At 51.2% G+C, this 11,457-nt stretch overlaps 1 protein-coding gene across 2 annotated transcripts; it reads right to left on the bottom strand.

Moving 5' to 3' along the window:
• Positions 1 to 3,213: 3,213 nt before the first annotated feature.
• On the bottom strand, positions 3,214 to 10,534 carry TBC1D13 (TBC1 domain family member 13; the record flags this gene model as incomplete). Of its 2 annotated transcripts, XM_079544748.1 has the most annotated exons (12): positions 3,214 to 3,279; positions 4,274 to 4,331; positions 4,554 to 4,714; positions 6,050 to 6,213; positions 6,937 to 7,144; positions 7,739 to 7,898; positions 8,054 to 8,136; positions 9,397 to 9,496; positions 9,742 to 9,803; positions 10,137 to 10,177; positions 10,331 to 10,404; positions 10,512 to 10,534. In XM_079544748.1, 12 exons carry the CDS (start codon positions 10,532 to 10,534, stop codon positions 3,214 to 3,216), a joined length of 1,200 nt encoding a protein of 399 aa, XP_079400874.1. The 2 variants fall into 2 exon arrangements, with proteins under 2 accessions (XP_079400874.1, XP_079400875.1); XM_079544749.1 differs by lacking the exons at positions 6,050 to 6,213; positions 6,937 to 7,144.
• Between the last annotated feature and the right edge of the window lie 923 nt (positions 10,535 to 11,457).

Here is an 11,457-nt window from a genome sequence, read left to right as displayed (position 1 = left end):
GTTTAAAAAGAAGCATAAAAGTAGTTTCAGAGTGATGAAGTGTTCTTTCTTGACCCCGTTCTGGTAATTCTTTCCAGCCAAGGTAAAAACAAAAGCAAAAATAAAGTGTTATACTGATGTACCGCTGAGTGTGCTCCTCACCTTCTGGAAAAGGGAGAACACACCAAGCGGTGCAATGCAATCACTGACACTCATGGGGGAAAACACCCTCTGCTTTCCCACAGGATCCACAAACCAACTTCTGGCCTTCGTCCCACTCACTGCCAAAGGGTGAGCAACTCTGTTGGGTTACAGAACTCAGAATCAGCACTCTGTGTGACCATCATCATGGACTCCATCTCCTTTCCCTTCTACCTTCTCACAAAAGCCAAACTTCCAGATGTCCAGGCTACAGTAAGGGGAAGACAGCAACCCAGAGCAAATCAGAGTTGGAAATGTCTGCAGGGTGAAGAAGCAGGAGCTGCTTGGGCACATTAGCAAGGAATGACCACAAGCCAGTTAATGCTTTCTGAGCTCAAAAAAAAAGAAAAGTAAAATCATTGTCACCAACAGCTTTTGAGGAATGAAGACACAGAAACTAACAACAAGATTTAAAAGCTGGTGACAGGACTTTTTCTCCCCTCCAGAAAATCTGTCTTTGCTCTTAAAGAAACGAATAAATCTCAGAAGAACAAACATCATTGCAAAGTAGAGCATCTCCTTCAAAGCCCTTTGCTGCATCGAAGTTGTTATAAGTTCTCCCCAGGGAACTCCAATTAACCGGTTGAGCAGCCACAGGCCTACCTGGATAAAGCTGCAGAATGTGTCCCACAAAACCCTTCCAGCAGCCAAAGCTCTCACCCCACTGCAAAATCTTTTTAAAAGTGCTCTCCATCACCACCCCTAAAGAGAACACCACAATATAAGCCCTGTGACACATCGAAAGGAGGAGGCAGCTGTTGCTGCAGGAGCATCCATCCATGTGCTGGGGTCCTGCAGGGGCCAAGCACAGGGCCTGCACAGAACCCTGAAAACAAAACTGTTTTGATCCCCGTTCACCCACTGCCTTCTCAGGTCATTATAAGGAGAATTGTGGTTGTTCCCCCACTGATGCCCACCTAGTAGAGAGAAAACACAAAGGAAACACTTTTACAGGGAAACAGCATGAGGAGACTGTGCATGGAACTATGAGAGCTACAGCATTACTCTGGGAGAAAAAGTGTTTTGGAGGAAATAACCCCTGCTAAGGGTCAGACCCTCTGGTTCCACGCGTGTGGTCTGACAAATGGCCTCCAGTGCAAGGCACCCAACAGCCAGAACTGCTCAGTGACCGAAGGCAAAACATCCACACAGTGGCTAGAGCAGGCAGCATGCTCCATCACACAGCTGTCCTCGTCCATCCCTTTCATTTGTCTTGGAGGAAAACTCTACCCTATAGGGATTGCAGCAGAGGGAGATGCTGTTAGCCACAGGAACTAATCAGACGTTTTAAGCTTTCAGTTGTTCATGTTCCATCACTGCAGTGACACTGGCTGCACCAGCATCACTCCAGCACCTTCCATAGAGGCAGACTTCGCTTGGGATTGCTAACAGGAAGAGAGGAACGTGCACCAACCCATCCTCCTCTCCAGCCTTATAAAGTGACAGCGGCCTGCAAAGAGGCAGCCTTCCCTGAAGGAAGTAACACAGGTACAACAGCTGAAGGCTGACAACACAACACCCCTCTCCTTAGGGACACTGAGGCCATCAGCAGCTAAAGCAGATGACTGACCTTTAACAAATCAATACCCATAAATACTGAAAACTGCAGTGCTGAACAGCTACACAGAGATGAGCCAGCACAGCACAAAAGGATAAAGCATTGTGGATTAGTGTTCACTCAAGAGCTTCTGCACAACCCGAGCACCTGGGTGCTGGCAGTTTCTCTCTTCGAGGCTTATGGTTTCTGATCAGCTTGACACTACTGCAGGTTAACAGTTCTCCCCACAGTCTGTCTTGCTCAGTGCCCACCTGAGCCTGTAGCACTGTACTGAAATGCAGCGGTTTCCCCCTCAGGAGGGACAAGTGTCCAACTCACAACTGTTATCCAGTAGCACTGGTGCACGGAAACATGGATTACCCCCAGGAGTCAGCTAATGACTGAAATGCTTGTATGCCCACTGGATTACACAATAAAAGGACTTTTTCTTGTAGGTCACACCCGTAATGTGTCTGTTCCTGGCAAGAAGAGCTATTAGACAATATCAAGGTTACTGTGACCAGAGCTTTTGCAGGGTAATATCCTATGCAAGCCACTGAGGCAGGAAACCCCGGTGCTATGCCTGTGTAAGTCCTTAAGTAGAGCTGTCTTCATGCAACTAGATGCTCATTTCTTGTGTTTCAGAATCCTGATTGCAGCTAGATATGCTTCAGTTCGAGCCAGGAAAGCAGCCTGAGGTCCCAGCCTCCCTGCAGCAACGAACTCCTGCTCTAAGGCTTAGTGTAATAAGGCTTCAAACTACACTTCACTCACATATGAAAACCACCACAGTCTTCTTTCGAGGAGACCTGTATGGTAAGGCGACGCAGGCAGTTTCAGTGCACAAAGCTGCCAGCTGTTATCACGTCTTCCCATCATGGTTCTCAAGGTCTTTGTCATGAGAAGGGGTCCAAACTGCTGGATGTCAGATGACACGCACCACAAGCTGACACAAACTTCTTTTTTTGCACACCTCAGGGACAGCTAAGTGCAGATAAGAGGGAGAAGAATCCAGAAGCTACTTGAATGGCAGCACGTGTGACTTCCTTGGGATACATTCTGTTCACAGGAGAAAGATCCTTCCATAATCACCCACCAAAATCTACCAGATCCACACTGTCCCTTCCCCTATCAGAGGTAACTCCACGTGAGCTACTTTCATGATGCAGAAGGAATCCACCTCTTGAGGGATATGCAGATAGATGGTTTCTTTCTCCACGTAAAGTCATAAAAAAAAGATACAAAGAACTGCTTTTGGCAGCACAGAGGCATTCGAGAGTTGAAAAATCTGGAGTGCAGGGCCCAAGCAGATAGGGAAGTAATCAGTTCTTGACCTAATAAATAGAGGAGAAGGAAGTCTTCAAGGTGGCCAGTAGCCCAAATGCAAAACCTGAAGTCCTGCAGAGATCCCTAGGAGTTTTAATGCGCTGCACAGGCCCACCTCCTAAGATCCTCTGCCTTACAGTTTCTCCAACAGCTTTAGTCAGCCTCATGGACTATTTGGAATCCTGAAGTTCCTTGGCCTTCTTCAAAATCAGGTGAACATCAGATATAGGATAATCCTACAGTAAAGAAATGAAGTGTAAGTGCCAACTTAGCATTTGACATCGCTCCACCTAAACAGGGCAAACCTTGACAACAGCATTGTTAGCATTAGAACACCGTTAAGTTCAGTTACTCCCTTAACAGCTTCCTGTTCTGTAACTGATCAAGCCCCAGTGCCCTTCAAGAAGTTTCTATTCATTTATCCTCCAATGGTAGCAGGCCAGCTGACTGCACAAGATCTTCATGCCAGAGGGCCTTATCAAAGCCAGCACCCCATACAGTCCGAAGCAGGAACTGGCAGAGTCAGAGATATCCTGCTGTTCAGTGCAGTGTTTCCAACCTTGGGCTCCCATAGTTCTCAGAGCTAAACAAAAGCCTCTGCCCAACAAATTTAACACTGTGTGTTTCAAAGCTTTGATGGAAAATGCTTTTTTTTTTTTTTTTTTTTTTTTTTTGCAAACCAAGGAATGTTATAAGCCAGTAGTTTAGAACAATGTCTGTAAGCCTGGAAGGGTGCATGAGCAAAAGGCTGTGTGTCAATGGTAGTGCTGGGCTCCAGACAGCAGCACTGTGCCCTGCCAGCAGAAGACTGCAGAAGGAACACCGCTGAGCCCCTCACTATTGAAGTACCTGGAAAGGGGAGGAAGGAGAAGAAACCCTACAGTGCTAGGAAGATGGAACAGAGAGCATGCAGTCACACTGTGCATGTGAAAATGAAAGCCCAGTTAATGGCACAGGGAGCAGAGACACCACCACCAAGGAAGTTAAAGCAGCCGTTCATCTCAAGTGAGCTCAGTTTCCCTGCAGTGGTGGGGATCACAGCATGCAAAGGTTTATACTTCCAGTAATGAGCATGCTGCATGACCAACATTAAGATTTTCTGATGGCACACAGCCATCAGAAACCTGGTACCTCACCTCAGCAAGACATGCCCATACCGCAGTCCCCTCTCACAGTACTAATTCAAGACTCTTTACACTGCAACCCATGCCTGCAATATTTAATCCTTACCTGTAGCAGCCTCATGTTGAGAGTGAAGTCTCCTTCCAGCAGCTGATCCCGGATTAGTCTGAAAGGTGAGAATTACTCCAGTTACTTTTGACTCTTTACAGAGGAACTTGAAAAAATGGACTACGACGTGCCTTACACAGCCTTCTGAGAACACTTCCACTTACCACTGTGACAAACAACTGTGACCTATTCGTCAGATGCAATAACAAGAAGGTTCCTAGACCTATGGGTCTCATTAAAGGAGGGAAGAAAAGAGCACAGTGGCCATTGCCATACTTACGTCAACATGGCACAACACACGAGGAGCAGAAAATCGAAGCGCTTATCGTCAGCAAAGAGGGAGTCCCAGATACGGATGACATCTGGCAGCAGGAACTCTTGGGACAAAAGCAGCGTCAGCCAGCGAAAGGCAAAGAACTGGGGTTTGATGTTCTGCTCTTGCTGTCAGACATGCACCAGACAAAAAATGAATACCCACATAAGAGATGCAGCCCTCATTTCCCTCCCCATTTCCACCCTGAAACAGCTCTATGCTGCCAAGCCATGCTGGAACATCAGCAAATCCACCTCCTCCTACGAGAGCTTTCATATTTTTGTGATTGAGAAAGATCTTCAAATCAACCACGTTCCACGTCTACAAAGACAGCAAACACTCCTCTAAGACAGGAGTAAAGGAAGCTTTTCTTCCTAAAGGCACTGTGTTATTTCAGTTAAACTTGCAGAGCAATTTTAACTTCCCATCTGAACACCACTTTATCTGCAAAGCTGCAGCCCTCCCCCTCCAGCAAAGGCGCTGTTTTTGCAGGATTTCCTCTCCTTTCCAGAATTTATCAAAGCTTTACCATCCACAGAAAGAAACAAAAGATGGGACAGAGTTCACACTGACGGTCAGTAAGACACTGCAAGCACCTCCAGCCTGTGCCTTTCTTTTTCTTTTTTTTTTAAAACTATCAAATCCAAGAGACTGAAACTTTAAGCACGGTCAAAAAAAGCTCAGGATCCTGATGACATTCCTGAAGATTGGTTGCTGCATGGCCAAGGCCATTTCCTGCCAGCCAAACAGTAAGTCATTTATTTTCTCCCCCCTTAAATCAGCCTTCAGCCAACGCTGTGGGTTGTGTCACTGTGCTGACAGATCACCTTTTGGATTACTGAATATATCTCGCCTTTTCTAAATGCAAAACATCTCCAAACAATCTGGTGAAGGCTGCAGTAACAAGGACAGCTTCCCCTTCCAGATTCACCTTGGACTTCCACATCAAGCGGACTACAAGACCTACAGGGGTTTGCTGCCTGATATTCTACAAAATCCACAGCAATCCACAGCACCCTGAGATCCCCAATGGAAGGAAAATGAGAGAATTACGTGAGCAGGATTTTGCAGCTTTTCTGCTTGCTTCTGCAGGGAGATTTGTTGATGTTTTTGATGACAAATTCAAAGGAACTTTACAGCAAAGCTTGTGTTTCCATCTCCAGCTTGAATCCAGGTGACCAGGGCTGGTGGCCAAGTCACAGCTGGCAGCCTCACAACAGCTACAGTTTGCACTCACACAGGGGAGGAAAGCTTTGCTGATCAGCTCACTCCAGCCTTACTCCAAGGAGAGCTTGTTTCAGCTTACAGATAAGACAGCCCCTATGTCCTGCTGCTAAAGGCCTTCCCACAGCTCCTCAACCTCTCTATTCAAGTCCAGGAACAGCTGAACAAAGTTGGCTGACATTTGAATGCTCCCTCCCCCACATTCCAACCACGACTAAGAGGAACACCCAGCTCCTCACCAGCTTCAAATACAGCTCCACATCCTTTTCCTTCAGGGTGGAATAGACCTTCTCCATTTTGTAGGTTATACCACACTGAGAATCATCCAAGCTCTTAATGAAGTTGTCCCGAATTTCAGCCATTAGGTTGGTAAAGCAGAAAAACGTGTCAGCTTCAGCGTGTTCTGGGGAATTAAAGGAGGAAGTGAATGGAAGCACAGAGAAAGCATTGCTGTCGGAGGCACAAAGCTGCTCTGGGCTGATAACCTCATTGCTGCAGTGCATCTCACAAGACTTTGGCTGTGTACAGAGCAGCTGCAGTGCAGGCCCTGTGTGCACACTGAGGTCGTTGTGACACTTTGTGACAGTTATCTGCGGCCCAGAAGATCACCCAGTCTTGCTGCCATGAGCACGCAGCCCCAAAACTATGAAGTGGGAGCAATGCAAAACTCCCCCAGTCCATTCTTCTTCTTGCCCCACCCCTTCAGTTGTCCTTGTTAATTAAAAACCAAACACGCACACAAAATAGAAACAAACAAAGCAACAGAGCAAAGAAAATAACCCCACTGTAACCCACACAGACGTATTTTTAGCACAAGAAGCAATAAAGGACTTGTATGGGGATATCAGGTTTCAATCAGGAAGAGAACTTCGATTCATACAAAACAAAAAATCCCCCAAATCTCCACTTCTGATGCTGTCAGCACTCACAGCCCGTTCAGTCTCTGTCAGTCTACTGTGCTCCCAGAAATGCACAACCCTTTCTGCATTTGTTGGTTTTGGGGGTTTGTTTGTTTATTTCCTGATCAGTCAAAACTGAATTGCTTAGAGTCTCCATCCTGAAACACTGCTTCACACAGAGCATGCAGCACAACAGCCCCTACCCAGCATCCAAAAGAGCCTCTCACCTTTCCACTCGCTGTTAGGATCTGTAGCAAAGGTGTAGTAAAGGGGCCCCACTATTTCATTCATCCCCTGAACGTAGGCTATCCCAGGGTTCAGCTTGGCATAGATGAAAAGGATTCGCTCCACCACTTCCCAGTGAGCTTCGCAGCCATTGGGCAGAACTTCGTATTCACCCAGAGAGTTAGGAGACGATTTAAGAGGGGAGCTCACCTGAAGAGCAAGGCAAGACTAGAGCTGATGAACAAAGCAGCCTGTGCTGCAACAGACAGTTCCCCTGAACCACTGCATCACCTGATCCCAGGCAGTAAGGAAACACAGCAGGGCCACTTCTTTGTAATGCAGGAAAAGGGGACAGACTGCAGCCAGCCACCTTCCCCAGCACCCAGTGCGCAGCACTTATCATCTAACACCCAAAGAGGCAAAAGACATCACACGTTTCAGCTCTTCCCCAGCTCCTTTCCCAATTACAGTTTGAGGAGACCCAGCTCTGGAAGACTCTATCAATTCAGCTTCAGTAAATTAACCCTTCAGTGCTTTGTTCCCATGCAGGAAGGGACATCTCGGGCATAGCACATCTTCCTGGAACTCAGGAGAAAATAACCCTTACCATTAAACATACCTATGACTCCTGCCAACTCTTAGGCATGCCAGCTGGTTCTCTAAAGCTGTCTAGACACCAAATACACAGTATCTGCTTCTGCATTCACATAATTCCACCACACAAACACAAAAAGCCTGAGAACCACCAGCAGCCCCATCAGGGACCGTGCCATACCCCAGGGGCAGCCCACACCCAGACCTCACATTTGTAACCCCGCTGCGGTTCCGTGCCACCGTCTGTGACTTCAGTGTGGTTTGCTCCACCCGCTTACGCAGCGTCTCAAATTCATTTTGGGGGTCCAGGATTAAAAGGCAGGGGTAGTCAGTTGGGCGCTGGAAAAATGCCATGTCAGGGTACAGCCTCCTAGGGTGGATGCAGGAGGAAATCAAGCATAAGAAGGAAGTAGGTGCCCAGTGCTAAACAGAAAGCTCAGTTGAATATTAAACTCGATTTTCAAAGTACAAAGTATTAAGCAAAGCACTCAGGCTCACAAACCTGAGTCACTACACCATACGCACCTGACGTCTTTGTCTATCTGGAGGAGCACCTCGTTATCCTTGAAGTAAGTATTCCACCGGCTGTCTGGGTTTGGATTGAGGGGCTGGAGAAATAAACAAGACAAAACCAAGCATCCTTCATGTGCACCACAGCCCCCAGTAAATGCACACTGATGAACCATTCCTGCTGTCAGCCCAGCACAGGGCCCAATCCTTCTGGCACTGTGCTTAGTATTGTTTCTTCAGACAGCACACAGTGTAGGAAGCAGATGAGAACTTGCAAAATAAGTGACTGTGTAGATTCACTGAAGTTAGAAACCAACATTTCCAATCCCTTTTCATATCCTTCTTCAAGACTTAGTTCCCAAATCAAGCATCCTGTCCTAAGGATTCTCTATTGCAGTTCCCACCTGTACAAAGGTGGTCTTTGCACCCAGCCCAAGAGTTAAGGCAACACATGAGTACCGTGGGTTATCTCAGCTCTGAGAAGGCTGATTAAGCACATCCAGCACGCCCAGCAAAAAGGAAATGCATTAATAATGCAAACAACCTGTCCCCTATCTGACCAGTTTTCCATTATGACAAAGCTGGCTCCCCCTCTCCCACGGGCGCTTTCTTTTCTCCAGATCAAGATCTGCACAAGTTAATAATCATCTGACAGGAGAAAACACCATAAAAGGAACATTCCAAGAGATCCAAAGCTCACTGTAAGCTGCCAACGCACAGAATGTTACAGACATTATAGTTTTACAGCCCTGGTGGATCACAGCAGCACAGATGACCACACACCAGCAGAACATCAACGTTCAGGACAAGCCCTGGAAGCAGCTGTAGCATTTATGGTCCTTATCTTCAGTCATATCATCCCCTGCCTTGACGCAAACTTCGCAGTGTTTTCAGAGCAGAAAGCGATGCAAAAAACAGTCAGTAAATAATAATTAAAGAAGTCATTCATCAACTAACTGAAGATAAATCAGCCTTCTGCTGAGGTCCAGCTGCACCCTCCTGCCTTTCAGAGCAGCCTGTTCCCAGCCCACCCACAGATACAGCATCCCTGGAGAGCGTCTCCTTGCTGAAGGGACCTCTCACAACCCTCTGCTCTTCCCCAGCAGACCCACAGGCTGCACAGCCCCAAAGCAGGAGGGAAGACACACATGCAGCTGCACACAGCTCCATCCCCAGCTACCATTGCTTTGCCAGTAACTCAGCAGCTAAAGGCTGCTCAGACACATGCACAAGGCTGGCACCCAGGAACTGCCCCCCCTGCCAGCACAGGGCCAAGAGCAGCACAGGAATGCAGGCTACAGAACCACGGTTCAGAGCTACAGGGAATGTCCTGCAAAGCAAAGGTTAGCAGCACTTACATGATCCTCTAAGGTCACATCTTCCCTTGAGACACCGAGGTTGGCTTTGGCGATCCCAGGCTGAATAATCATTTCTTTTAGGAACTGGGAATACAGCTCCCTTAAGGAGGGAAACGAAGCAGATAACATCAGTGTAAGCGCTCCGCCTGAGCTCACACAGACACCCCTGCACTGCTCCACTCAGCCTACATCTCATTTTCTATTAAGTTGAGTTCAAATCCACAGACCCCAAGAACAGCACACGAGAGCAATTCCTTTTACAGAGGTACTTAATTATTGAAGTCACCGCTCCCTTCCTCCACAGAATCCCATTAGAACGAAAAGAGCAAGCGGAGCCGTCCTCACCTCTGCTTCTTCAGCAAAGAGCTCCATAGGGCCCTCTCTAAGGGGAGGTAGTTCAGCAGGATCTGCGCAGGACACAAACACACGTTAGGATCTGAGGAGCGCGGTGCCAACCTGCGGGCCGAGCCGAGCCGAGCCAACGCGGGGCAGCGGCGCTCCGCACATCGCTCAGCGCTTTGCCGGCCGGGCACATCGCAGCGCCCGGAGCCCAACGCAGCGCCGAGCCGGCGCACACACGGCCACCTCCGGGCAGCCCGGCAGCGACGAACTGCACGAACTGACGCGGATTCGGAGCGGCTGCCAAGTTCTGCACCGTTGTTTTGTTGTTGTTTTTTTTTTTTTAGCCGTTATGCACCCCAAAGCACCGCCGGAGCGGCAGCACGCAGCGCCAGACGCACCTTCCAGCAGAGGCAGCGCAGCCCTCCGTCGAACGGGATTCCTGCGGGACAGCAGAGACGCGGCCGTCATTGCCGGTACGGCTCAGCCCCGGCGGGGCCGCCGCGCCGAAGTTCGGGAATCAGAGCGGGAGGGGCGGCCGCGGCCACACGGAGCGCCGCGCCGCGCCGCGCCGGACCCCCCCCGTCCCACTCACCACTGAAGCAGAGATCGCGAAGCTTGCCCAGAGCCACCGTGGGTTCGCCGAGCACCTCTTGGAAATCCGCGATCCTGCGGGGAAGCGGCGGCCGTTAGCGAGCAGGCGGGCAGCGCTCCGCTCCGCTCCCGCTCCGCACCCACCCGGCCCCGCGCCCACCTGGCCACGGCCCCGCACCCACCTGCTCCGGTGCAGCCGCGACATGGCTGCCCGACCCCGCGCGCCGCGCAACCGCTCCGGCTGGAAACGCCGCGCCCGCTGGGGGTGCGAAGCCCCGCCCCCCTGCCCCTCGCCCCGCCCCCCTCCGCAGGCTCCGCCCACTTTGCATCTCCCGGGGCGGCGTGAGGCCGTGCCGACGTCACGGGGTGCGGGCAGAGCGCGGCGCCGCCGCACCTCGTGGCGTCCCCGTGCCCGGCCCGCAGAGAGGAGCGCGGCCCGGAGCCGCCGCGGCTCCCGGAGCTCCCCGGTGTCGCGGGGCGGTCGGAGCGTTCCGGCCCGGTCGGTGTTTCCTAGGGGGAACACGGCGGGTATCCGGTGCGGCGGCCCCGGCTGGCGGAAGTGACGGAGGGGTTTGTTGACAGCGGAGGCCGAAGCGAGGGGAGCGGGGCCCGAGGAGGACGCGGAGCCGGGGAGAGCCCGGGACCACCGCCGGCCCCATCCGCCGCGCTGGGCGGGGCCTGGGCCCAGGTGAGTGCCGCCGGTCCGCTCCCTCGGCCGGGCTCCGGGCGGCTGGGGGCGGCGCCGCCCCTCCGAGGAACCGCCGCTGCCGGCCCGAGCCCCGGCGGGACCGCGGGGACGGCGCGGTGACCTCTGGGCGCCCCGGGAGCGGTCGGGCCCCGCGGGGCTGCGCTCGGGACTGCGGCCGGCCGGGGGCCGTGGGGCCGCGCACCTCCTCTGCGGCCCCGGGGGATCGAACGTGGACGGGGAACGTTCGCTCGGCTGCTGCGAACAGCTCCGCTCCGTGTTCGGTTTCCGTGCCGGAAGGCAGCGGTGACATTTCTTGCACCCGTGGCGATTCCCGCACCGGTTGCGATGAGCCATTAATGAACCGAAGCGCGGCGGATCGCGGCGTGAGAGGCCAGCTGAGTGACAGTGCGGTTTTCCATCAGGACGTGACCCGCGCCACA

The sequence above is a fragment of the Tetrao urogallus genome (assembly GCF_951394365.1).
Source record: "Tetrao urogallus genome assembly, chromosome: 19".
Classification (NCBI taxonomy): domain Eukaryota; kingdom Metazoa; phylum Chordata; class Aves; order Galliformes; family Phasianidae; genus Tetrao; species Tetrao urogallus.
Note: the sequence above shows the minus strand (reverse complement) of the source record. Positions and strands in the feature narration are given on the sequence as shown.